The sequence below is a fragment of the Cygnus olor genome, chromosome 1 (genome assembly GCF_009769625.2).
Source record: "Cygnus olor isolate bCygOlo1 chromosome 1, bCygOlo1.pri.v2, whole genome shotgun sequence".
Lineage (NCBI taxonomy): Eukaryota > Metazoa > Chordata > Aves > Anseriformes > Anatidae > Cygnus > Cygnus olor.
This window is the reverse complement of record NC_049169.1, coordinates 102366010-102393068: the sequence shown is the minus strand read 5'-3', so window position 1 is coordinate 102393068 and position 27059 is coordinate 102366010. Positions and strand designations below refer to the sequence as shown.

General features: G+C 42.0%; 2 protein-coding genes and 1 long non-coding RNA gene across 13 annotated transcripts in view; 2 read left to right on the top strand and 1 right to left on the bottom strand.

Moving 5' to 3' along the window:
- The window catches only part of TULP3 (TUB like protein 3), a 35693-nt gene extending 31647 nt beyond the window's left edge, over window positions 1-4046 (top strand). For all 10 annotated transcript variants that reach the window (XM_040574562.1, XM_040574539.1, XM_040574522.1 and 7 more), the window contains exons 10-11: window positions 1474-1645; window positions 2138-4046. In XM_040574562.1, the coding sequence (XP_040430496.1) occupies window positions 1474-1645; window positions 2138-2271 (306 nt within the window). In that variant the 3' untranslated portion in view covers window positions 2272-4046. The remainder of the gene's footprint in view (window positions 1-1473; window positions 1646-2137) is intronic.
- Window positions 166-9257, bottom strand: LOC121078420. Its single transcript, XR_005824561.1, has 2 exons — window positions 8803-9257; window positions 166-342 (listed from the first exon to the last, which is right to left on the bottom strand). It is a non-coding gene; the product is annotated as an uncharacterized LOC121078420 (long non-coding RNA).
- A 374-nt stretch (window positions 9258-9631) lies between these two features.
- Window positions 9632-27059, top strand: part of TEAD4 (TEA domain transcription factor 4) — a 59358-nt gene continuing 41930 nt past the window's right edge. Inside the window, exons 1-3 of one of the 2 annotated variants that reach the window (XM_040574569.1) lie at window positions 9632-9765; window positions 10161-10239; window positions 25012-25266. In XM_040574569.1, the coding sequence (XP_040430503.1) occupies window positions 25260-25266 (7 nt within the window). In that variant the 5' untranslated portion in view covers window positions 9632-9765; window positions 10161-10239; window positions 25012-25259. Of the gene's footprint in view, window positions 9766-10160; window positions 10240-25011; window positions 25267-27059 lie in introns of those variants that run through there. The other variant, XM_040574577.1, reaches the window with a different exon arrangement.

Below are 27059 nucleotides of genomic sequence, written 5' to 3'. Positions count from 1 at the left end.
GACCAGTGGCAGAAAGGACAGATGCCAACTGGTTCACCCAATCAGTGTTATAAACTAGAAAATGGCATCTGCAGCTATGTTGTGAGTGGATATAAGTAGAACAAGAGAGTATTTTTGATGTCAGAGAAGAGTGGCCTTCAAGAGTGGAAATTTAGACTCGTGAGAACCTGAAAAACATATTTAATTCTGTGGGCAGGAAAATGATATCTGGAGGTGGTCATTGATTCTTCATGTTTCAGTGTTCTCATATTCTTCAGTAACAGTTTAACGGTTCTTCTTGCATTTTTCTAGCATTTTTCATACCCCTTTGCTAGCAGGCAAGCATAATGACAGTAGCCAAGTCTGAAAGACAAAGCAATTCAAAAAAGTTGTCAAATCCTTTGGGGTGTTAACTCTGTTTTTATCTACATTCTCTGTAGTCTGATGCCTCTGATTAAGCAATACTGCCCCACTTTACAGGAAGAAAAATTGCATCAAAATGCAGCTTGTTAGTGCCAATTTTTAAAGTTGATTTGTACCTTTATAAAAATAAATATAGCTAAAAATAAAGATACAACTTAAACCGAACAACAAATTTTAGTGTAAGGAAAACAATGAATTTTTGAGAATAACCTATTTTTCTATCCATATACAATACTGAAACACTTAGTCATATTAGCCATACCTCCACAAAATGTTGTTTTCTGTTCACTTCCATTCAAACTGAACTTATTTAATGGGATTCTTTTTCTTGTGAGCTTTAGCTTATATAACGTATAATCTGGGGTTTTATTTATTGCATAACTTTAAAAATTAAATTGTATGCCATGTGTTTCATGCACTATTTCCAGTTCCTTGTAATTAATTATTTCTCAAATTTAATGTGCTGTTTTGCCTCTCCTTTTTGTATATTTCTTTTATTTGTCTGTATATTTTTCATATTGTACACCTCTTATTAGATCCGTTAGGATGACATTTAATCTACTTAACGGTGTGCTTACCACCTGCTGCAGCCTTTTGACTTTATACTGAAACACCCCAGGGCCTATGCAGTTTACACTATGTAGTTAATTGTAGATGTTTTTTGTTTGTTTCAAAGTTTAGAATTTTGGAAATGGATCCAACAAGATCAGAGAAAGCTTATGAGCCTCGTAAAGGAGATTTCTACCAGCACTATGATGGTCATCTGTGACCTGTGAATTGCTGTCTTTCCTGTGCATGCACACGCTTTTTCTCTCACTCTTTTTTTTTTTTTTTTGGGTGGAGATATGGCAGTAGCTCCTTGAGTGGAAAGGAGTGGTTGGACTAGGAAACCATTAAAGTATTTTCTCGGTACCTGCAGGATACTTTCAGTAGTACAGAGTTTAAGTGCTGTCACTGTGTTTCATTTAACAGGGAATGACACTGAAGTCACAGTGTGCATATGGGAGAGAGGCAGTACTCAGAAATAGAGCCATTCTGAATCTGATAAATATATTTCTTTCTTCTAAACAGGAACATGAGAGTCTTCTGTCAAAATGGCAAAACAAAAATTTAGAGAACCTCATTGAGCTGCACAACAAGGCTCCAGTCTGGAATGATGATACTCAGTCCTATGTTTTGAACTTCCATGGGAGAGTCACTCAGGCTTCAGTGAAGAACTTCCAGATTGTCCATGACAATGACCGTAAGAGTCTGGTGGAGAATTGGGGGTGGGGTGTCATTCAAACAGGGAATGCACAATATATTTCAAGAGGTTTTGGAGGAGTAGGACAGTCTTCCTGGAGAAGGGAAACTGGATGAAAGAAGACAGCTCAAGATGACTGAGGACTTCTCAGCTGTCAAGAAAATTATAAAAGGCCTAACTTTTTCTGGGATGGGTGCAGAGGCTGTTGTCCAGCAAAAGAGGGAACAAATGCAAGCCTCCTGCAGGGGAAGAAAAGTTAATGTGACACCTTCAACCCAGCAAAAGAGTGGTGTGGGCCTTGGTTTTTGGTAATCTCTAGAATACCACAGTCACCCCAGAGAAAAGATTTTAAGTCCAATTTGGTGACAAAGGATGGATACAATGACCACATATATTTGGGACTGCCAGATACTTCTGAACTTTTGTTCATTTGTTTGTTTTCTTTGCTTCCCTGTGAAATTGCTGGTCTCTGAATCTTTCTTTTCTCCCCAGCTGACTACATTGTGATGCAGTTCGGTCGTGTAGCAGAAGATGTGTTCACTCTGGACTATAATTATCCTCTCTGTGCTCTTCAGGCCTTTGCTATTGGACTCTCCAGCTTTGATAGCAAATTGGCCTGTGAATGAGAGACAACAGACTTGAGACATGGAACTGACTCCCATCCCTGCATCTTGTTATAAGAGTTTAGGTGAAGTAATGAAAAGCACATCAGGGATGGAAGGGAACTGGAGGACAAACTTCTGCAGGCTTATTTGAAAGCGAATAGCAGGCCGGAGACCATTATGGTGGTTTACAGTAGATCTTCTTAGGAGACTGTCCCAAGACTGAGCAGTCTCTGTACTCATTGTTGAAGAACAAGGAATATTGGTGATGTTTTTGTTGTCAGAATTGATTCTGCTTTCAGAATCCTTGTAACACATGCTGCTGCCTGAACAGGCTAAGGAAGTTAACCCACTAATTGAAACACATTGCAGCTTGGACTAGAAAAATAATGGTTTAGTGTCCATATACCTTGGATCTTCAGCAGTGCCCCTGAAGATGATGCTACCGATATTCCTTTGAGTTCCTGATCAAACTAATTCAGAAAAAATAGAAGGATGGTTATGGCATGTGTTCTCTCTTGCCCTGTGTAGCATTTTGCTGTCTGTAAAAACACTGAGAGAGAGAGAAGGGTTGAGGTTAAGCCTCTGTGCAACTGTAGGTAGTGTTCAACAAGTACAAGCTGGAATGAGACATTGGCTGTAGTAAAAACACTTACCTCCTTCTCTGTGGAATGATTCTCTGCTAAGTCTGATAGTCCAGTTCCTTTTCATTATTCTAATTTTCAGTGCTGGGTTCTACAATATGGAGACAGTAGGTCACAGCATGGGACACTCCTTGAATCATATGGCCTTGATTCATCAGAGTGAATTGCTGCACACTGACACGTAAGCCTCATAGTGCACACATCTGGTGTGTGCTAAAGTAGAGAACAGCTACTATCTTGCCAGTTTCATGGCCATTGTGCATATCCATGATGAAATTGGAAAACTGTATCCTTCCAATAAGACAAGAATCAGCGTTTACCAGTTTTGCATATTGTCAGCAGACAAGTTCTGTTTCATGCTCCTGAAAAACAGACTTACTGCTTTTGTTCTCCAGAGTCTTTGCAGTGGTAGATATCACTTGCTCTTTCAAAATAATATCAGAAAATATCTTCACAGAGTTTCATTGCCAGGAAAAAAAATTGGTAATCATGTGTAAACTTTGTTTTTAATTGTAAATTATGAACTGTTGCTGAGGGCACCAGCTCTAGAAAATGCTGGAAGCCAAGTCTCAGATGCCCATTCTGTATTAGCTAGAGAGCTGTTGTCTTGAGAGTGATCTCAACTGCACAGCAGTCAGTGAAGAGAACTTGAATCATGGATCTCTTTTGTGCCTTCATGTACTTCCTGCTCATCACGCTGGGGTTAAGACCTGACAGAGTTTTCCAGTTGTTCTCCACTGAGTTCTTGGCTGATGGCTCCGCATTCCCCACACCCGTCCAGAAATACTAAAAAAAAGTCAGTTCATAATCTGATTATTACTATTTTTCTGTCTAGGACTGTGTGCAAGAAACTGCCCTATGTTAGCTTGGGGTGTCCTGAAGCTACAATGATAATTTCTAATTTAAGTTGATTTTTCTCTGTTCTCAGAAGGCTACAGTAGCATTGCTTTACTCACCCTTTGAGCTAAGCTGGACAGCAGTGGCTCTTCAAGCTATCTGTTGATGTCAAATCATCTTCACTGGGTCAGAGCCTCCATGTCTTGGTCAAATTTATGCAGATATATGAACCGCTTCAGAGCTCTTTTATCAGATACTGTTTTACATCAATTGTATTTATAACTTTTATATCTAAATAAAAATAAACTAATTTATATATTGAAAAACTCCTTAATTCTAAGTGAATTTTTTTCTAGGATTTTATTGTCACTTATGGGTGTTCTTTGTTCCTCCTGTACTAGATGCTACCTCAATTTCTTCCTGTCTTTTCATATCTCATCTCTCTTCTCTCTGTCCCCTTTTCCTTTGTAATTCTCAATTCTATTCCTTCGTGTTGGTTTTCTTTATACACTAAGAAGGCTGGGAGTGAATGTAAGCTTAGTCTCTCTAATGCCTTTTTTTTCCATCAGGAACTTCCAGTAAGACTTCCGGTATAGTTCATGGTTCCTGTTTGGTTCTCTTTTCAAGCTGCTTGCACTTCTCTGCCCCATCTTTTTAATTATTATCCCAGCCTCAAGTTACGGCTTTTGAAATGGTTCCTTAGGCATTTTCCTACCTTCCATCGGAACCTTTTCTACTGTTGAAGTACAATATAGTATACTTCTGAATCAACAGCTGAAATAATACAGGGCTCAAGGGAAAATCAAGTTGAAGTGGTTATTTTTATTTCCACTGGCAGATGTATGAACCTCAGAAAGGGGAGATACAATGGATCTGGTAATCAAAAAGCTGACACAGCTCTCAACGTGTAGGGCGTATTCTTCATGCTGGCTGCATACCACCTCTTTTTTTTTTTTCCACTATTTCCTTCTGAGTGAAATTAGATCTAGTTGAGAGATAAAACTGAGCAAGAGGTTCTACTAAGCAGTTGCTCTCGTACACAATTAGTTGTCGCTCACTTACCTTTGCATGTAAATGTAATGTTCATGAAATCCCAAGATCTTAAACAAGGATGGAAGCATGTTATATTGTTAAATATGAATCCTAAAGGCAGGCCTAGTAGACTAACAGCTCCTTGGCTCACAGACATCAAAGAGTGAATAATGTCTTGCCCTCTTATGGCTCAGTCCTACTTTCACTGAAGCTTTGCTGCTGAATTTGGTAGCAGCAGATGCAGAGGATCTTTGTTTGTTTTGTTTTTTGTTAGTGTCAGCATAATAATTGCATTATACTGTACTTAGTATAGTGTCACAGTCTGGTATTAACTTTCTGGTATTAACAGCTCTAAATCTCTCAGTTGTCATAGAATCTGTAGAATAGAATCGTAGAATCATTTGGGTTGGAAAAGACCTCTAAAGATCAAGTCCAGCCATTAACCTACCTTTGCCAAGTCTTCTGCTAAACAATGTCACTAAACACCACTATACATCTTTTAAATACCTCCAGGGATGGTGACTCGTACTTTCCTGGATGGCCTGTTCCAATGCTTCACAATCCTTTGAGTGAAGACTTTTTTTTTTTCCTAGTAACCAACCTAAACCTCCCTTGCACAACTTGAGGTTATTTCTGTTGCTTGTGAGAAGAGACTGACCCCCACCTCAGTACAACCTCCTTTAAGGTAGATGAAAGCAATAGTCTCTCCCCTGAGCCTCCTTTTCTCTAGGCTAAATAACCCTAGTTTACATCAGCCACTCCTCGTAGGACTTGTTCTCCAGACCCCTCACCAGCTTCGTTGCCCTTCCTTGGACATGCTCGAGCACCTGGATGTCTTTCTTCTAGTGAAGGGCCCAAAGCTGAACACAGTACTCGAGGTGCGGCCTCACCAGACCCGAGTACAGAGGGACAATCACTTTCCTGGTCCTGCTGGCTAGACTGTTATACAAGCCAGGATGCTGTTTTTCTTAGCCTCCTGGGCACACTGCTGGCTCATATTCAGCCAGCTGTCAGCCAAAACCCTCAGGTCCTTTTCTGCCAGGCAGCTTTCCAGACACTCTTCCCCAAAACCTGTAGCATTGCATGGGGTTGTGATCCAAGTGCAGGGCCCAGTAATTGAATTAGGTTTTCCTGTCCCTGTTATAGAAGACAAGCAACGTCTTCCCCATGGTTTACAGGTCAAGAGCTGGGAGTTTGTGCAAAATCTTTTGAAACTCAACTACGGACAGACTCCTTCTTTGACAGAGAAAAGAATCTCATCTTCTCTGCTGTAATGTCAAACTGTTGTAAGTAACTGCAGTGCTGCACTATTACAGCTGAAATCCAGAACTAAGAAAGAAACTAAAGTATTCTAGGGCCAAGTGGTTGGCCCGCTATATAATTATGAAGATTAGTAGAAGAGAAACTGTGGTGTGAGGGCTTCCTTACTAACAGGGAAAAGAGCTTGCTACAACTATGAAGTGGTAAGAATCAAAAACCCTGCCATGAAAGATCCCTCTACTCACTGTTATCTCTTGTATCTTTTGAACTGTACAGTCTTGCTTAATTGAATCGAGCCCATTATTAAAGTAATACTATTTTATTGTGAAAAGTGACTATTTTAAAAGCTGGATATCAAAATCATTCAGACAAACAGAGTGAAGGGTTGGGGAATTAGGTCTGATCAAGTTGTCCAGCTCCCTCTGCTTTCTGTTCTAGGCAGAATAGTTTGCTTCCACATTACCATCAGTAATAAAACATAACAAAAAAAAATACTCTCTTCTCCTGAGTGAGTTTCCATATGTGATTGACTAGAGTCCTGCAAACAATTTGTGTGATGATTCACAGGAAGGAATAGGCTTCAATTCTTTTTCTTTGAGCTGTGTTGATTCGGCAGGGAAATGTGAGCAAAACTGTATGCTGGTCACATAATTGTGAGACCGGGCCTAGAAATCATAGTCAGATGTTATAAGAAATGAGCTACATTTAATATAAAAAAAAAAAAGGTTTTCATAAAATTACATGTTTTAAAATACAGTTTAATAGAAACAGTGGCTAAATGTGATAATTACAGGGCTTTATATAACAACAACAAAATAATAATTTCATTAAATGTTATATTTTTGTCTTATACTGTATATACTTTTGATTCCTACAGTTTTGCCAGAAAACGTTTTCCTTATGTATTCATAAAATAAAACGCTTATTGCATTTTGCTACAAAGAAAAGTAATTATAAGAGTACTAAAAAGCATTTCTGATATCAGTTATCTTCATCACTGCTAAACTTGAAAACAAAAGAAAAAAAAAACCACAATTAAAATAGAGTGGAGCTGGCCTTCCAAATCACAAGAGTACATTTTTGAAGGAGTTTTTTTTGCCACCTGGTTTCTGATGCTCTAAGATGTGTTTAGGTCCTGTTTACAGTCTTCTCTCTGCAACAGAGAGTTATGAACTTCTTTCTGTTCTTCCAAAAGCTTAACATATTTCTTTTTGCATTTCTTCAATATATTGAAGTTTTAAACAAAGCCAACTTTATCATAATTCCGCCACAGGTAGCTATGTATACATGAGGCATCTGTGACAAAGTCACTTGCTGAAGACATGAAAATGTTTGATTATTTTGCTGATGCAGCTGCACTGCCCACAGCCCCTAATAGGATGTAGTTACATATACTAAACTTGCTGTTTTACCAGGATGATCTGCTTGCTTTGGAATGTGGCTTTCCAACTCAAGTGCAGCAATCAGTCTCTTTGTATCATCATTTTCTAGTGCTGGTCAAAATTTTCTAGTATATGTATACCTTTGAAAAGAGATGATTTTTGCTACTTTTTCTACAGTGGTTAAACTATGCAGTTTGCACACACTTAAAAAAATGCAATAGGCTTATATCAATTTGCTTCTTTTTCAAGTCATTATTGTTACTTGCCTGGTATTTCTTTGGCCTGGACCCCTTGTGCTATGTGGCACAAAATGCCGAATTCTCACTCAAAATTTTCTAAATAGGTTTAGGACAAGAGATAGCAGAGACAGACAAGCAGGGACGTTATCAGGAAAGAGTGGGGCAATGCTGATTAATATGATACTCTGCATTTTAGCACAATAGCCTAAAGATAAAGTTTTCTCTGGGTCTCATGATATGCAAAACAGATTTTAAAGCTGGGGAGATTTTTGTACAAATAAATAATTTTCATTTAAATGAAATAGTAGAATAAACATTTCGTTCAAATAATTAGAACTAAAAGGGGGATAAAGGTACACAAGCAAAGAAAAAAAAGGTACACAGGCAAAAAAAAAAAAAAAAAAAAAGTGTTCTCATGCTTACAGTGCTCCAAACAGAAATAGCTGAATTCCCTTGGCATGTTTTCGACCATGGTCCTGCTTTCTCGAGTGTTAATGGTGGTCGATTTCCAAATGTAACAACAGGAAAGGAGAAAGAAGGGAAATGGAAATCAAACAGGACCACCGTGGGACAGGAACACAGTGGGGACTGATCACTGATCAGAAGAGACCACCAAGAAAGAAACATAATAAAAGACCCCAAAGGACCCTTAGGACTTAATGGTGAAGATGTACTGTTATTTGTTGCTATGAGGAAGAGCCAGGCAGTGTCAGCTAAGCATGGAGATGCATGGTAAAACAGGCATTCAGGAAAATAACTCGGTGGCCGCCTTCTAGATTGCTGTGAGCACAACAGGCCAGCAAGGAGTTCAGAAGGCTGGGAGTTCAGAAATAGATGTGTTACAGGGAAGGGTAGCTGAAGCTGATTGAATGGGTAGGAAAAGAGCAGCTATGTAGTGAACCAGACCAGCCAAAGGGCATGGTTCAAACTGACCTGCCCCAAGGTAAGTCTGGCAGGTGTAAGCAAATAAAGGCCTGCTACCAAGATGGGACTGCCTACTTTGGTGGCTGTGCCAGAGCATGCGTGGGGCCACAGCGTGTTGTCCATGTAGTGATGGGTCATGGAGCGTGCTTTGCAAATGAGGGAGGACTGTGAAGGGAAGGCAGAAAAGGGATGCATAGAGCCCCACAGAAAAATGGAAGCCATTTTAAAGTCAACTACCTGCGAGAGCGATTGAGAAAAAGCTGCAGAGGACGTCCTATTGCTGTTAAGTGAGTAATTTCCTTTCTGGGATGCTCTCTGGACAGTCAAACTGCTGTAAGCACTCCTGCGGTGCTGGGGCCGGCTTGTTCTGCAGCGGCTCAGCTACGCGGGGTGGAAGTCACGTCCCCGAGGGGCTCCGAAGCGGCGTTTCCTGCGGGTCACGCCTGGCTGCGAGGAGCTGGCCGCGGGACCAGCGCCTCTCCCCCGGGCTGCGGCGCTGCAGGGCAGCTCCGACGGGGGCCACGGGACCCGGCGGCCGGGGAGGGCAGCGCAGGGGCGGGCGGGCGGCCGGCCGCTCCTCGGGGCTCCGCACCCCCGGCGCTGGGAAGGCGCAGGGCAAGCGGCTGCGGTCCCGGGGATGAGGCTGGCTGCTTCCAGGGGACGAGCCCGTCCCGTCCCGGACGGCGTCTACAAGTTCCCAGCCCGCCCTCGCAGCCGCACTGATTGCTGGCGGCCAGCCCCTCGCCGGCCCTCCGCCTCCCCCCGCCTCCGCTTTTCCCTGGCGGCCGCCTGGAGTTTCCTTCCTCCGCTCCTCTGTTCAGGGGGCAGCCCGCCCCCGCCTCCGCAGGTCTTTTCTTCCGGCCATTGCCCCGCGTTCCCTCCTCCCCGGGCACGCACGGCCCGGAGCCAGAGACCGCCGATCCCTGCTGTGTTTTGTTCCCAACTCCGCCTCGGCCTTTCTCTCGCCTTCCTCTCCTTCCCCCCCCCGGCCAGCCCCCTCTCTAGCCCTGCTCCAGCCTCTACGTTAGACGGGAGTCCCCTCCCTCGGCCGCGTTCATTTCATACCAGCTCTCATTCCTCGCATTCCTCACTTCCTCGTTTCAAACTCCAGGGGAAATAAAAACCCTCCCTTTTCCTCCCAAACTCCTGCCCAGCCACCGCACGGGCTTGCCGTCCCGCCAGCCGCTCCGAGCTCTCGAGGTGAGTTGGCAGCGCCGGCCCGGGCTGCGCCTGGGGCCGCTTCCCCCTCGCCCCCCGGGTCGCCCCCTGCCCGCCCCCGGTCGCCCCCCAGCAGCCCGCCCGGCGGCAGCGCCCAGCCCGGCTTTGTTCGCTCCGTCCCCGCCGTCGGGATGGGGAAGGGGGGGGGGGGGGGGGGAGGGTGTTGGGAGCCCATCCCGGAGCCGCCCCGAGGGCAGCCGCGGCTCCCGGCAACTTTTTTCGCTCCGACTTGGCGGTGGCGGCACCGAGCGCGAAGCGGTTCCTCCCGCTCCGCCTTCCCCAACCCCTGCCCTTAGCCCCACGGGCTCGGGGGTGGGGATCAGGCGGGGGAGAGGGACGGACACATCCCTAATAACTCTCATCTGCTCTTTTGGCAGAAAGTCCTGGAGCAGAAGGAGGATTTGAAGCCGGTCCTCTCTGCCTTTGCGGAACAGCAGCTGCTCTTGCCTCGCTCAGGTCAGGACACGCTCTTTTACGGTCGCTTTCCCGCGGGGTAAAGGGGACCGGGTGCCTGCCGGAGGAAGAGTGAAAGGAGGGATTTGAAGCTAGTCATGTGCGACGGAGGAGACACGGACGTACAAAGGAAGCGATCAGAAAATTCTCAATGGAGGCTGCTGGCGCCTTCCCCCGCTCCGTGCCTGCGCCGAGACTTTGGGGTCTCGGTGGCGTGGTGCATCAGCAGAAAACTGCTAGCGCTTTTCATTGAAAAAATAGGTTTCTGTGCCTTTAGTAAAGAAATTTAGGGTATGGGGGGTAGAGAGGAGGATCAGCACTTTCTGTATTAAGGATATAAATTCTGGTGTAAATTACAAAAAGTGTTTTTGAAAAAAAAAAAAAGATAAGCAAAAACAACCGTGAGAAAGTATTTGGGCTGTTATAGGGCATTTAACAAAAGATGAGGGAATACTGTTTTCCTAGATGAGTTTCTCTGAAGTTGGAAGAGTTGAGTTTGGGTGGCATGCTTCTGGAAAAGATTTAAAAAAAAAAAAAAAGGCAAATGAACATCCCTAAGTAATTTTTTGTCTTATGTATATAAATCCTTTTAAACAACTCCTTGTGTGGGATACTAAAGATATATATATATATATATATATATATATATTTTTGTGGAAAGGGGGAAAACATGCAACTCCTTAAGATATTTTAAGGACTAATGCCACCAAGTTTGTTTTGTTTTTATTTAACCTGAAGTTACACACATGTTACTTTCTAACCTTAAGAGCAGAGCTTTGCAGATCAGCTATAAATAAACAACACAAAATACTTTTTAGACGGGAGGTAGGTAGCAAGGCAGGTTTTTTTTTTCTTGTTTCTCTTTACTCGGAACAGATTGGTTTCCCTTAGACTTGATTCCGCTGTCTGTGCGCAAACTGAGCGGAGCACTCATTCACCTGTCTGTCCATCTGCCCATGTAGATGGAAAAGATCTTATTTTTCCTTTTACAGAAGGAGGTGGGCAGTATGATGGGGAATAAAGTAATGGGGAGGGAGGAGTAAGATGAACAGAACAAGGGGGAAAACAGACAGGGTTTTTCCAGGCTAGGGCCCTGTTGCAGCTGCTATACTATCACTGGTACAATTGAAAACTTTTGGTCGCGACAGATTTTTCTCACTACAGCAAAGAGGCTGCACTGTGCTGTAATGAACATAGAGGGGCTTCTTTATTAAGGCTGTTGGATGTGAGGCTCTTTGGCACTTTAATTCACAGACCAAAAGGCAGCCAGTCAGTGCGGTCACCTCACAGGGTTTTCCTAAAACCTGGTCTGGATTTTTCAAACTCGAGCATGTGGCAAATTTATCATCTCTAAACTGGAGCATCAGCTCACTGTTCTTACCCCTCAGAGGTGATCTGGGAATGATCTAGTGTGCACAAGGATTACTATTGCGAATGGGGGTTAGCATCTTCCCCACTCTCTTGGTTCCCACTGCATCTTTTAGATTTTTTTAAGTAAATTTTATTGACAGCTTTAAAGTATTTTAGGTTATTACTGTGGTAAGTGTTTTAATATTCCTGTACTACGAAACTTTTTGTGGGAAAACTGTATGAGGACAGCACTGCCAGGCTCTGTAAAGAAGGGCTCCATGGCACAGAATCTTCCCGTGGTTTAAAATAAAATAAGAGTTACTGGTGGTTCTTTTACTCGGATATTTGTTTCACAGAACTCAAAAACAGTAAGTACAGTTTTGAGGAGGTTGCTGAAAAGCACAATTTCTGATAGCTGCTGCTTGAGATTATCTCCGGAGTGGCATTATACTCAATCATAGCTTTCCTTAGTACTGTTTGTTTTTTTTTTTTCTCCTCTGAATGTATCTTTTAACTCTTGGTTTCATCACAATAGAATTCAAGGTGCAGACCAACAAATTCTTTAGGCTGGCACTGCTGAAGACAGAACTTGTCTGCACAGACTGTCCCTTCCTGTACTTGTCTTACCTCTTTCCTTTGTCGATTCCATGGATACTTGTGCAGCCATTTAGTGACTTGGGCCAGGGGAGGCCAACCAAACCAGATGTGTTCCCCAGTCCAGTTAATTATATATTCATACAAATAGTGCTGTGTTTGGAGAAGAGGGTGCGATGAGTAGGGGGTGGGGAGTAGGGGAAGAAGCAACATTGCCATCTTAGCAGCATTGCCATCTTATCCTGCCTTAAGTAGTTCTTTGGACCATGTTTACAGTTACTACTGTGGTAGTCAAAACAATTTGTCTTATCTGGCCACAAAACTGTATCTTAAGGAAGCAAAAATCAGTGTTACTTTTTTTTTTTTAAAAAAAATACACCTTCCATATACCTCATATTTGTCCTTTGTTGATTTATTTTTTTTCCTAAGTGCCATGCAACAAATCTTCTAGCAATTCTCTTGGGCAGCTTTTCCATAGCCCAGTGTTTTTTTTAACATTAGTAAGGATTTCCAGAAATTTAGACTGATTTTTCTTAGTCTACCGCAACAGGTTTTGCCTTGGCATGTTTCAGTGAAATTATTGGTTTTCTCTCTCTTTTGCATTTACACTTAAGTTCTTACAGACTAGCAATGAGACTATTTGTTTTTGTTGTTGTTTCTGCAAGATGTTGGAGGTAATTCATCTCTCTCTGTTGCCTGAAGTGATAACTGAGCATAGGCAGACAAAACCTACAATGGTCTTACAAAATTTTAGAAGTATTTGATATTTTCTTCTTTGAGGTTTCTTCAGTTTCTTGGCATTACTTTTTCCAGATACTCTAATCTGTGTCCCCTTAATCCCCTTCTCTTGTTTATTTGTCAGCCATCCTTTTGAGTTGCCTATATCCACTGGTGTTTGTAAACTTTATTCTGTATCATCTGCAGGTTTCATTAACATTTCCTTTATTCAGTTTTACATCATTAAGATGTCAAAGAAAACCGGACTACCAAAGATCTCTGCAGCAAAACAGCAGGTGCCCCCTGTACCTGTTTGTTCCATTAGTATATACCATTACACTTAATTTTGAAGTGTTAGTTAATTTTCTAATAATATGAGCAGTGCTATACAAGCCAATTTGATTTTTTTTTTCAATCTTTATTTCCTGAAGAGAGTAGTAAATGCTTTTCTAAATCTTAACCTATCACATTGTGCACTTCTATTCTTTTCATTCTGTAGCTTCATGGTAATTCTGTCCTCCTTTGAAGAGCAATCAAGTTTATCAAGATTTACAGTGTTTATGAAGCCATGGTCTTCATTGATTATGGTATGCTTCTTTCTCTGCCCCAACTTCTCCGTTATGCCCATCACCATGTTAAATGCCCAACACCTTAGTTGTGGAGCTGTGATCTAGTGAAGAGCCTTGTAAAAAGTTTGGAATTTGCATGCTTGGAGCTCATTACAAGGTCTGAGACTAGATGACTGGAGTTCTTTGGTTTTTGTTGGTGGTGAGTTTTTTTTTGTTTTGCTCTTTTTCCCCTGCCCGTTAGGTCCTCCTTTTTCTGGAGATGATGCAGTCACTCCCCTTTGTTTTTAACACCATATGAATTAGACGTTTTCCTGCTAGGGAGGGGCAGGTTTTCCAGTTCCCTGTGCCACTGACTGAGTCACTGGCTCTGTTTTTCTGTTCCATTGTAGGCTTATAATTACTGAGTCCTACTTTCATTAGAGTATGTTTGCTAAAAGGGAGGTGTTTTATTCTGCTGTACTGAGACATGAGTGCCAGTGGCTGGATGCAAGGCTTTGAAGCATCTGCTTTGCTATTGCCAATGACAAAATAAATTAGCATGGTTCTCACTGTGCCTTCCTTGATACAATGGTAAACATTAATGATAGACGTCCAGTCAAAATCTAATCTCTTGTAACCAGGACTGCTGTGCTTTAACTAAAGGAAGAAAAGTCAAAAGAGCACTGAGCATGTGTATGCTGAAATGGAAAGGGAGGAAAGATTTGCTGGTATTCTTCTTACCTGATCATACATCAGTATAGCAGGTCCTTGAATCCAGCTCACTGATACTGAACTAGCAGGATTTAGACAGGTTCTCTTTGTGTGAAAATCTTGTCAGCTTAGGGGAAAAGAAGAGAGAGGTATTGAAGAGAGGGTTGCATAAGATGATTTTCTCCAAGTACACTTACTGATTTAGTTTATTTTTTTTAACTAAATAATAGTATTTATTTCCCCTTCCCATTTCTTTGTGAAAGATCTACACAACAGAATAAAATTACTGTACAGGGGAAACAAAGTAATTTTTTTTTCCCCCACGTGGTAAAATAACTGAGAAAGGGAAAAACACGGTTTTCACTGTTTTTGGTCACAAGTTTAATTTGTAAGAATGTGCTTTAAAAACTGGAGTTAAGTCTGTGGTTGTCTGTGTCCCTTTAAGAGTCTAGTTTTGCTTGGCTGTCTGCCCCTGTTCCTCCTGTAGATTAATCCAACAGAAGGTATATAACCTGTTGACCTTCCTGGGAAGAAGGGTCTGGAAGGACAAAGAGATCAATCAAAAGGTTTGTGCTTTCCTGTAATATCCTGAAGCAAGTTTAACCTGTGTTTTTCAGTTTTGCTCTTTCTGTTTCATCTTTCTATGCTTAGTGATTCCAGTTTGAGTGTTGGACCTGTACTTACCAGGTTCTCATGGTTTTCACTTGCTTTCTATGAAATCACTGTATTTTCAACAGCTTGGAAATGACTTTACTGTCACAACTGAGAGGGGAGAGTTCTGACTAGTCTGAGTTGTGGACAGCTTTACTGCATTTTGTATCAAGCCAATGGGAGAACTGGAATCAGTCCAAAATGGCTGGAATCTCCTTGTCTGTTGGGAATTTTCAGACTTCTTTACAAAAGAACAAATCTGGTGGACTTTCCTGAGCGTTAGCCCTCAAGAAACAATCATCTTATCTGTAAGTAGGCAATATTCACCTGCTTCATGTTTCAGGTGGACTGTGTACTACAAAACTGAGCTGTGATGGTTTCTGAATCCTTGGAGAGAATGTGGTTAGCAGTGGTGAGCAGGGCTTATTCCTATGATTGCAGAATCATAGAATGGTTTGTGTTGGAAGGTATCTTAAAGATCACTTAATCCCACAACCCCCTTGCCATGGGCAGAAATGCTACCTACTAGATTAGATTGTTCAAAGCCCCATCTAACCTGGCCTTGAACACTTCCAGGGATGGGTCATCCACAACTTCTCTGGGCAACTTGTTCCAGTGCCTTACCACCCTCTGAGTAAAGAATTTCTTCCTAATATATCTAATCTAAATCTACTCTCTTTTAGTTTAAGATCACTACCCCTTGTCTTGTCAACACACTCACCTGATAAAGAGTCCTTCCATGGTCTCTCTAGCAGCCCCCCTTTAAGCACTGGAATGTTGCTATAAGGTTTCCCCATAGCCTTCTTGTCTCCAGGCTAAATAACCCCAATTTAGCCTGTTTTCATAGGACAGGTGCTCCAGCCCTCTGAACATCTTTTGGACCTGCTCTAACAGATGATGCAGATATTTCATGGTTGATCTTTACTTAGGCGTATCAAAAAGGTGTATCAAAACACCTTTAAGCTCCTGTCTAACTCCTTCTAAAATCAGCACACATGCTTAAATAATTAATTAATGTTGACTGAACTGAGGTCCCATTTAATATACCTGTTCTGCCTGTTTGTGGTTTGCTTCTGTCTTAAGGCTTTAGTAAAGGCCTTCTTTAGCCCTGGCTGGAGAGGGAGGCACACAGATTATGCCTGCAACATAGGCCGCCTGAAAGCAATGAAAATGTGGAAATCTGACTGCTTGTGCATTGTGGTTAGTGCTTGTGTCTATTCTGTTGTAAGACTCTTAGCTCTGGTTCAGCTATTGCTTTTGTTGAAGACCGGCCGTAGTTTTGGAGCTAAACACTTTCAGAGCTTTAGATGAGATTTGCAAACATTTGTTTCCTGTCTAAGTTCATGTGAAATTCTGCCACTGGTGTTATGGGAACCGAAGTATGTAACAGTTGTGCTGTTTTGGGACATGTACCCCCTGAGTCCTAGAAAAGAATCATAGAATCATAAAATATCCTGAGTTGAAAGGGACCCATGAGGATCATCAAGTCCAGCTCCTGACTCTAAATGAGGCAACTGAAGAGTTAAACCACATTTTTAAGAGTGTTGTCCAAACACTTCTTGAACACTGATAGGATTGGGGCCATGATCAGTTCCCTGGCCAGCCTTTCAGTGAAGAACTTTTTCCTAACATCCAATCTGAGTTTATATTGTCAGACCTTTAAGCAATTCCCTCATATCCTATCACCAGTTGAAAGAGGTGAGGCTGAGAGACATCCTTAACAGAAGGCAGGATTGAGAAATAAGAATTTAATTTGGGTATCATAAAAAGACAGGACGCTATGAGTCCATCAATTTTATGCTGCTTGACAGGAGACTCAAAAGATGCTCAATTTCCAGAAAGTGTTAAATATCGGTCCTGAGAAAAGTGAGCCCCTCTGAAGTTAAAGCATCTGCATTCACAAATCACTTTTAAAGTTCACCTTTCCTAGTGTTGACATTCTTGGCTGGATCTTGCCCTCAGTCTGATTTTTCATCATTGGGTGATACACTTAGGTAGGTCTTTGTGCTATATTTCTTTTCCATGGGTAAAATACGGGCTTTTTTAGCCTGATGGTGAAATTTTCGGAACAGTGAGTTTAGGAGTAAATATTTTTTAGGTTCCTACTAAAGGTCCCATTTCATTTAACAATTAAGTGAAGAATACTCTTTGGGAAAATGGTAAGCACGACTTGCTTCTCCCTCAAATTTGATTTGGTAAGATCGAAGTCATTTTAATCAGTAAACCCTCTACATTTCTGTATACTCAAAGAGGCAGTTGTGTTAAATAACATGTTAAATAACACTACTAAAAATTCTGTGATAGAAGGGGAACACAATTATTGGAGCTCTTCCTGGTTAATTCTTCTCTAATTAGCTTGGCGACTGTTGAAAGAAGGGCTATTGGTGACCACTGCTGCTAGTATAAGGGTGGCTAACCACCTTCACCCTACCACAACCTTTTTTTTTTTTTTTTTTTTTCCTGACTCCCCAGGAATTATATAGTTCCGTTGAAGGCTGGAGTCAACCCAGTGTATGGCTCAATCCCAGGGCAACCTGGCAGTGTCAATCTCAGCTACCATTGCTGGCTCGTTTTCTCTCCCAGCTGACATGTATATGGTGTAGTTGTCACTTTCTCAGTCCAAAGCGCAGCCTGTGTTGCCATGTAGCCTGTGTTGGGGCTGTGAATGGGTTGCCTGTGGCTAGGGATTGAGCCACGAGTTGGCCACCCCTGGGACAGTGGGAGCACACCAAACCTTTGAGCCTGCATATGTTTTGTTGTTAGATTTGGGGTTTTGTTGCTGTTGTTTGTTTTTGTTTGATATGGGTGGTTTTGTTTTTCTTCTTCCTCCTTTTAGGGCAGCAAGACTCTGTTCTGTTTTCTTTATCACAAATGTACCTGACTGGATAGCGTGCAAGGCCACACAAAGTCTTCTGTCATCACACCCTATCTGACTGCATTATCCAGTGCTGCACTGATAGAAGTTCTCCTTTCTCCTTGTTTTGATTTATATCACTGCATTGGACACTACATCCTCTCTCTGTTTCAGCCAGAGGTCAGCTACTGCAATAATTTAAAAGCATTGCTTTGCTTTGGTCATGAAGTCAGGTGCCTTTTGTACAGTATCTGCTGCGGACAATTTCAGTGTAGCAAGCAAACCAAGCTTGATTTTGTGCCTAGCACAAAATCATAAGCATTGAGCTGGAGTTCAGTCTTATATGTTGAATATGATCCAAGGCCAGAAGTGCTTGTTCCTTTGTAAACCAGTTTTGCTCAGTGGTTGGATGGAGACAAAAGTCTCACAGTGCAGTTTGTAGGTGTAATAATTATATTACCTTACACGACACACAGAGGGAAATCTCGATTCTCTTTTCTTCCTTGCCTGATGCTGCTGCCTATTAAGAGCTTTTGCTTCACCTACTGCCTGTAACACCTATTTTAACTGGTTTTACTCTCAGGATTAGTCAGCAATACTCTGGTGTCCTGGGTGAATAGGGGCATTCAGAGGGAATAGCCAGCATTGCCCCAGGATTGCAGAAGTCCAAGGGCAAAAGCCGAGGTTGTAGCCCATCTCAACAGTTGGATAAGTTGTAGAGTGAGTGAGTGGAGACCCTTCAAAGGCTCCGTGAACTGTTCTCACTTGCTTCCACCACTGCTGGACCTTCTGATGGAACTTAAAGTAGTACTGGCTCCAGGCCAATTTAATGACTAGATTGTAACACCTCGGGGAGCCTGAATAACTGGTGGCTAGGGTGCTGTGGAAGCGTTATACCCTACTAGTTAGTTTAGAGCTAGTTGGTCATGCTACAGTTGCATCTTTTTTTTTTTTTCTTTTTTCTCTGTAGAGTCCTTGTAAACACAACATGTTAATGATTTCTGTCCTCTTTTGTCTGTAAACTTCAGACATCATTCAGTTATTGTTGTGTAACTGTTTTTCCACCTTTTCCCCTTCTAGTACTTTTTTTTTTCCCCTGCAGTCTCCAAATTGTACTCACTTGGAGCTAGTCATCCACTGATTGCACTCATTCAACTGTTTCAGAGGATCTGAGCTATTGTTATAGTATGCTATAAAATTTCCCCACCATTTTCCTCTGGTAAGTTTCAACACTATGCTCCGTTATACCCTATGCAATACATTTCACAGTATTCCAAACTGTTACTTTTCTAAACCCAAATCTTGTATGACTGCATTGGCTAAGTTAATTTTTTAACATGTTCTGGGTGGAAGTAATTGGTCGTTGCTGTTTCCAGGTTTTCTTATTATACACTACTCCTATGAAGTTATAGCTTGAGTAGCAGGACATACTCCCTTCTGGCTGAACTCATTCTTGTTTGAAGTCCTTTATTTTACTGTTTCTGTGAATGAGACATGAAAATGAAGAAAGTAAGCCTTTCCTATGAAGAAAAGCTGAGAGAGCTGAGGATGTTCAGCCTGAAGAAGAGAAGGCTCTGGGGTGACTTTACTGGAGCTTTTCAGTGCTTAAAAGGGGCTTATTAAAAAGATGAAGAGGAACTTTTTGCTCAGGCAGACAATGACAGAACAAGGGGGAATGGTTTTAAACTAAAAGAGGGGAGATTTAGATTAGATGTCAGGAAGAAATTCTTCACTCAGAGGGTGGTGAGGCACTGGAACAAGTTGCCCAGGGAGGCTGTGGATGCCTCATCCCTGGAGGTGTTAGATCAGGTTGGATGAGGCCCTGGACAACCTAATCTAGTGGGTGGTGTCCGTACCCATGGCAGGGGGTTTGGAATTAGATGATCTTTAAGGTCCCTTCCAACTCGAGCCATTGTAAGGTTCTCTGAAAATGTTGTGGTTCAGATCCTTGATAGTAGCAGTATTTGACTCCTGTAACTTTGAAGTGAATGCCAGAGTTGCTCATTTTTTTTTGCAAACATCAAAGAAAACCTGTAATGAGAAACAGTCCCTGCCCCAACAGCTTGCGGTTCCATTGAACAAGACAAAGGTTGAAGAGACTTCCATGGTAAAGTGAATTGCTCAGAGCGCAGCCAGCTCAGAAGCAAGACTGGAACCACACTGTCAGATTTCACAAGGCTGTGCTGGCAAGCACTGCTGCCTGGGAGGAGTGAACAGGGACATCTCTGGTTAGTGTGTTGTGCCTGATACTGGTTTCAGCGGGGAAAGGGGACAGATATATAGTAGGGGAAGTCTTACGGAAAGAGCAGCTCTAAGAAAACTGAATAACTGGAGATAGCTGGCAAAAATTTCTCATATAGAATCATAGAATGGTCTGGATTAGAAGGGACCTTAAAGATCCTCTAGTTCCAACCCTCCTGCCGTGGGCAGGGACACCTCCCACTAGACCAGGTTGCTCAAAGCCCCATCCAACCCGGTCTTAAACACTTCCGGGGACATGGCATCCACAACTTCCCTGGGCAACCTGTTCCAGTGCCTCACCACCCTCACAGTAAAGAACTTGTTCCATATATTTAGGCTAAATCTACCCACTTCTAGATCAAAGCCATTACTCCTTGTCTTATCAACATAATCCCTCTCCTGCCTTCTTGTAGGTCCCTTTAGGTACTGGAAGGTCACTATAATGTCTTCCCAGAATCTTCTCTTCTCCAGGCTGAACAACCCCAACACCCTCAGCCTGTCTCGATAAGGAGAGGTATTCCAGTCCTTTGATCATCCTCATGTCCCTCCTCTGGACTCACTCTAATAGGTCCATATACTTCTTTTGTCGGGGTCCCCAGAGCTGAACGTATTACTGCAGGTAGGGTCTCACAAGAGCAGAGGGGGAGATTCACCTTCCTCAGCCTGCTGGCCATGCTCCTTTTGATGCAGCCCAGGATACGGTTGGCTTTCTGGGCTGCAAGCACACATTGCTGGCTCATGTTGAGCTTGTTGTCAACCAACACCCCCCAGTCCTTCTTAGCAGTGCTGCTTTCAATCCATTCTCTACCCAGTCTGTTTTTGTGTTTTGGATTGCTCTGGCCTCGGTGCAGGACCTTGCAGTTGGTCTCGTTGAATCTCATGAGGTTCTCACAGGCCCACCTCTCAAGCCTGTCCAGGTCCCTCTGGATGATATCCATTCTCTCCAGCATGTGAACCACACCATTAAGCTTGGTGTCATCTGAAAACTTCTCAAATATGATGAACAGTGACTTAGCAACTACATCTGCCAGTTCCCTCAGGACCCACAGATGCATCTCATCAATTCCCATGGACTTGTATACCTTTAGCTTCCTTAGATGGTCTTGAACCTGACCTTCTCCTACAGTGGGTGGTTCTTCATTCTCCCAGTCCCTGCCTTTGCCTCTGGGGCTTGGGCTATGTGGTTGTAGCTCTCGATGGTGTAGACTGAGGCAAAAAAAAAGTCATTGTCTTCTCCATATCTAGGTTTCCCATCTCCTTCTGGAGAAGGCCCACTATTTCTCTAGCTTTCCTTTTATCACAAACGTACTTATAGATATCCTCAGTAAAGTGTTTTGTGTTGAACAGCTGCCAGAAACACTTGAAAGGAAACTGTTACCAACAGTAATGACTGTGGGACTGATATTAGAAAGTATATGTGTCAGAGTATGGAGTTGGTAAAAGATGCAATCCCTGTCAATGAGACCTCATTGAAGGTCTCTTGGGAGCGCTCTGGCCTTGCAGGATCTCTGAATCTCAATGAGATGCCATGTGTGAAAGGAGAGAGTTAGCATTGAAATTGCCAGCATCAGAACAATTAAACTGAATCTGCTGGAGGTGAAATATTTATGTGCTTTTTTCACGGCTTGGCTTTCCACTGACCCCAAAGCCTGTCTTTGTGATTTGTGTTAAGAGATGGGCCATGACAGAAATAAGAACAGAGACCAAGAGTAAATAAGAAACAGTGTTTGAACAGAGGGAAATGTAACAAGGAAATAGAGATACTGTGGTGAGGAGGTGGAGGTGCTGTGAGGAGCCTGTGTGTCTTTTATCCTGGTGGAGAATGCATCACTGGAGACCACAAAGGAACGTAGTTAATCTCTCAGTAAAAGAATGGGTTCAGAATAAGAACAACTGTAAGGTACAAGACCAGAAATGTGAGAGTGGAGGAGTATAAGGTTCAAATTGGCGGAAACTGAAGAGAACAAATGCCAAGCCTGGAACCTCTGGCAAAACTTGCTCTAATGAGAAAGGATTAAAGTCAGATGATGTCCAAAATACATGTGCCTATCCAGGGGATTCAAAAGGGGAAGGAACAGGTTGAGCATGCTTTGTTTCTCACCAATGTGAGATAAAGCTGACAGATTCTGTCTCTGGTTTTGTGGACTTCCCTGAATACACAAGTGACATCTGATGAAGTTAGTGCAACTCTTCTTTAGTGCTGAGAGAAGAGAGTCTTGGGAGTTGACACACAACCAAACAGAGTGTATTTTTTTCTCCTCCACTTAATTCTGGAGCTTGGATCAGAATGGGCTCAGAGCTTCCTCTGTCACTGAAAGTGCTTGGCGTAGATATGAAGCCTTGAACTGAATTCAAAATGCTTTTTATGTTTATGTTGGCCATACATTCTTCAGGAGATGGCATTGTCTACGTGTATGCATTGCTAGGGAGGAGATTTGTCTTGAGCAAAGTGACTGGCTTTGAAAGTCATACAGCTGAGCAGTTAAGTGCATCTTTTCACTTGGTGTGGAGCCTGATGGCTGTTTGGAGACCTGCAGCTCCAAATGCAGGTTATTCTACAAATACATTTACTATGTCAAACTTTTTTTTTTTTTTTCCCTGAACCCCTCCATTTCTCAGTCTGTCAGACTAAGTTAAAACTAGTCTGTGTCCGGTGTTTGTGGAGATTTTAATGTGCTTTAAATATGGAAAGTGTCAACAGCTACCAGGGAATGGGGATGCCTGGGAAAATGTCAAAAGAACAGCTGAAAAAGATAGCTTTTGTTTCTATGTCAAGTCCCCATGTAGAAAGCTTACCTCTCTCCTCTGATTCCCCTGCAAGAGGTTCTCTTGAATTAACCACATATTTATTTTTTTATTGATCATCTGCCAATGAAAGGAGTTGTATTGGCAATAGTTGCTTGGTGAGGGAACCAACTATTACCATTCATTTCAGGGCATCTTAAAGTCACACTGCCTGATTTAGTGCCATTTACAGTCTGCTCCTGATGTCTGTCCTACAGTTAGAGGCCAAATGTGAACTCCGTTTTTGCCCCCCTCACAGTTTTTTCTTCCTTCCCATGTTTATTACAGCTCTGAAAATCTGTAGTATGGGTTGAGAGAATTCAAGTAATCTAATGTAAGGATTGAAATGGATGGACGGAAAATGGTACACCATACCAGTGGTTCATATATTCCAAACATTCTAACAAAAATTAAATCTTATACTGGGTTTTCTAAACTTCCCTGTGAACCAGTTGTTAAAATGCTGCATCATGATGTAAGAAGTATACTGTGTCTAGAAATTATTCAAATGCCCAGTATTATATTTTTTCTGAGCTTTTGGTGGGCTATAGAGATGTAAAACAGGTATCTGCTGCTGTCTAATGTCATTTAGGAGCACCAAAACTATCTGAGAGCTAATGTTGTCAACTCTTTTTACAGCTTTACCTTTCGAAATAACACTGTCAAGAATTTCATCTTCTAGCTAAAAAATAAAAAATAAAAAATCTAGTTATCATGGTTGTGGAGAAGATTTTTTTAGTCATGAAATCCAAAGAAAACAACAACAAAAAAGGCTAAAAAGGAGTGTATCATGTAATGTTTTGGTAAGCCGATGTCAGGAAAGTTTCTGGAGACCTCAACCCTTACTTTTTGAACTTCTGAAGTTGAATGAATGGGTCTGCTTTGTGTTTGGGGTTTTTTGTTTGTTTATGTAATATATACATCACATGTATTTAGCCAACTGGGGCATGACATATCCACACCTTCTTTTCTTCTTTTTTGTCCAGCTAGTTTTTGATATAGACTACATAGACCATGCTCAAGTTTGTCTTCAATCCTCCTTTACTTTGGTATTACTGAGCTTGTCTGACTTGGTGTGTCAGAGCACTCTCCTCATTCTCTGGTTTATTGTGGGTTTGATGATTCTGTTGCTTTTGATGAATTAAAAAAAAAAAAAGCCTTATTGTTATTTTCTTGCTACCTAGCTGAACATGATGGTACACAAAAATTTTGAACACTGTCATTTAACTGGGGAATCTCAGATGGCAGCTTGTGAACATTCTTTGTGGCTCAGATAATGAAACTATTAAAAAGGTAAACAGCTTTGGAATTAAGGCAGGGGAATGATCTTGTGTCCTTAGAAGACATTTGTCTTCTATATGGCCGACTGGAAGTTGGCTGTATGATTAGAATTTGCTTTCTGAATGAAAGCTTTTACAGCTCCACTTAATTACTTCAGTCTCCGCCATAGGGGTTTATAAGTAGACTGCAATTTATTGTAGTTTTCAAGAGCTAGCAGCTGTCTGTTTAGGTTCAATTGAAAAAGTTTCTGCTCGTACCTAGTGGCAGTTTAATAGCCCAAGAATGGTTAAGGATGAAGGGGACAGAGAGGCACAGAGAACTGAATGGATTTGCCTAAGGTTGTCCTGATGATAAGGAGTAGAAACTGTCCAAGCAACTGGGACTCATAACCTGCAACCTAGTGCCTTTATCCTTTTACTTTATCCTTTTACTCATGGTGCCTTTGGCTCCTGCCAGGATATAATTACTGAGATTTGGGAGACATTGCATTAAACTGCCTGGCTCCAGGAACTGCTTTTTAGAAGTGCGGTTGATCCTTGAGAAGAAATGTCAGTGTTAAAAGTGGCACCAACTACTAACTCCAAAGCAATGAAACAGCATCTGAGAAAATTTCAGCTCCAATGCTCAGTAATGAGTAGATAATGCATCACTGCTTTGCTTTGTGTAGTCTTTCATACAGACTGAATCGCTGTATGCATGCTTCAGAAAGTTTAACTCTTTCAAAATTAATGACATCAGCAGGAGAAGGAAATTAGGAGATGAAGACACAGGCAAGAGGACAGTTTCTGAGGAGAATTGGAAAGTGATAGAGAGTTAATGAACCAAACAGAAACTGGAGCAAGCTATTGTTTCAGAAGCATTTGTAGAAAAGGTTTCTATCTCCAGCATTAGTAGAAATCAAGCACATGATCGATTCACCTTTTAAGATAAACTTGAAGTAAAACCCCTCCTCACTGAGTATTTTTTTTTGTTTCTTTAGTATAGCCTCATTTTTCTAGAGAGGAGGATTTCTAACTCATGGATGCGATATGTTTATCAACACAGGTTCAGAGTCTGCTTCTCCACGTGGCACCTTGGAGCTTCTAGCTGGCACCATTACCTCCAACGAGTGGAGCTCTCCCACCTCCCCTGAGGGGAGCAACGACTCAGGGGGCAGTGAGGCCTTGGACAAACCAATTGACAATGATGCTGAGGGTGTATGGAGTCCGGACATTGAGCAGAGCTTCCAGGAAGCGCTAGCCATCTACCCACCATGCGGACGGCGGAAGATTATCTTGTCAGACGAAGGCAAGATGTATGGTAAGGAAAAAGAAAGGACACATCACAGAATTTCAGACAGCCTACCCCATGCAAGTCAGTTCTACCACTCTATGTTCTGAATGAGTTCTTTCTTCTTAAGCTACCCCAAATTGATGCAGTTGGTCACTTCAAGGTGTATTTAGGAAAATCCACAAAGATTTTAATTAGCATAAGATTTTAACATCCTGTACACATGTACGTGTGCAAATCAGAAAGAATTAGAGGTTGGATGTCTTTTTCAGGGGAAAGTCAATAAGGTAGGTCCCAGAGTTGGGTATGCTGCTGAACTAAATTTTGGGAAGATATGGCTCCATGATGTGACTAAGTCTATCTTTTAAGGTATCTCTCACTGCTGTCCCCAACATTCTTGTTATCCTAACAGGTAAAGGCTTGTGTGTCTGTTGCTATGAGACAGAAATTCAGCTCCTGAATCTCCCACTGACCCTGCTGGTGGTGTGCAAGCAGCTACAGTTAGTTTTCTAGTTATACTTTTGAGATCTTAAGGACAGAAAACAGACTCTTTTGGATGCTCCCTTTCACTGCAGTTAGCCGTCTTTCAGTTCTGGCATGAATGCCTCTCACCTGTGAGTTGTTCTCAGCCGGCTAGCTAGTTACCCAGTCCTGAACACAGAAGCGCTGGCTTGCAGTTGCAGTGGAAGTCAACTTCTTAGGTAGTTGACATGATTTTGAATCCATTTTTTTGGACCTATTCCACAGTTAAACAATATTTCTTGATTTTTGTCCACAAAAAGAAAGTCCAAGCTGCATTCTCTACCTCAGAGTTTTGGAAGGAGCCACCTGGTACTTCTATGACTAAAAACCAATGCTCGGGTTGAGAATGCATGGTTGTTTTTACTTAAAAGTCCAAGGTTAAAACTGTGCGCTAGCAAGGATCTTATGTAAGACAGACCTCTCTCTGCCCAGTCAGTGTTTTCTTTTTTCCTTTACAATTGAATCTGTGTCTCTTTGCAGACACCACCATGGGAGTGCCCTGCCCTGAAGTTTCATATGGAACACTTCACAAGTCATTCTGCAGATTTCTGTCCACCCATCAGGCCATTGTTCTTTGAATTAGGGATTAGATTACCCTCATTAAGAGGGCATGGGTGGGATTTTGTTTACACAGCCTTATCTGCAATTCATGTTTTTAATGGTTACATGCATCATTATATCTGTAACAGAGCAATGTATATTGAGTAAGACTGATCACCCTAAATTGCAATGTGTCAATATTCTGATGTAGACATCCATTCCTGCCCTATGTTGGCACTAATACTGTTATGGTTATGCCATGGAACTGCCCAAGGAACTGATCCATAATAATAACACAAAGAAAAAGGGAGAAGAAGTGAACTTCAATTTGCATAGGACTGCTGATATGTTTCACTGCCCAGCCACACAATTGTTTGTGCTGATATTTAGAGAAAGAATGAGGATCTATAACTAAGGTGAGGATAGGACTGCTGCTTTCAGAAGCAATGCCTCCTTAAAATGTTATTCAAACTAAAGTCTTACTTGAAAATCCATCCCATGGTGCTTTATGGTAATGAAACATAGATTAGAGATGAGTTTCTTGCTGCTGTAAGTCTGTACTGCTTTTCATGACAGCTGACTTTTAAAATTACTCATGAAACAGTTGTGTTAAAAGACTGTCTTCATTCACTAATCATTCTGTGCATAGCCTTTGAACTACTTCAGCTTTGGGGTTAATATGTCAGAGCAGGGAGTGAAATGGACTGGAAAAGAAATGAGAGAGCAAAAGTAAAAGTGAAGTAGAATGAACTACAGAAGCA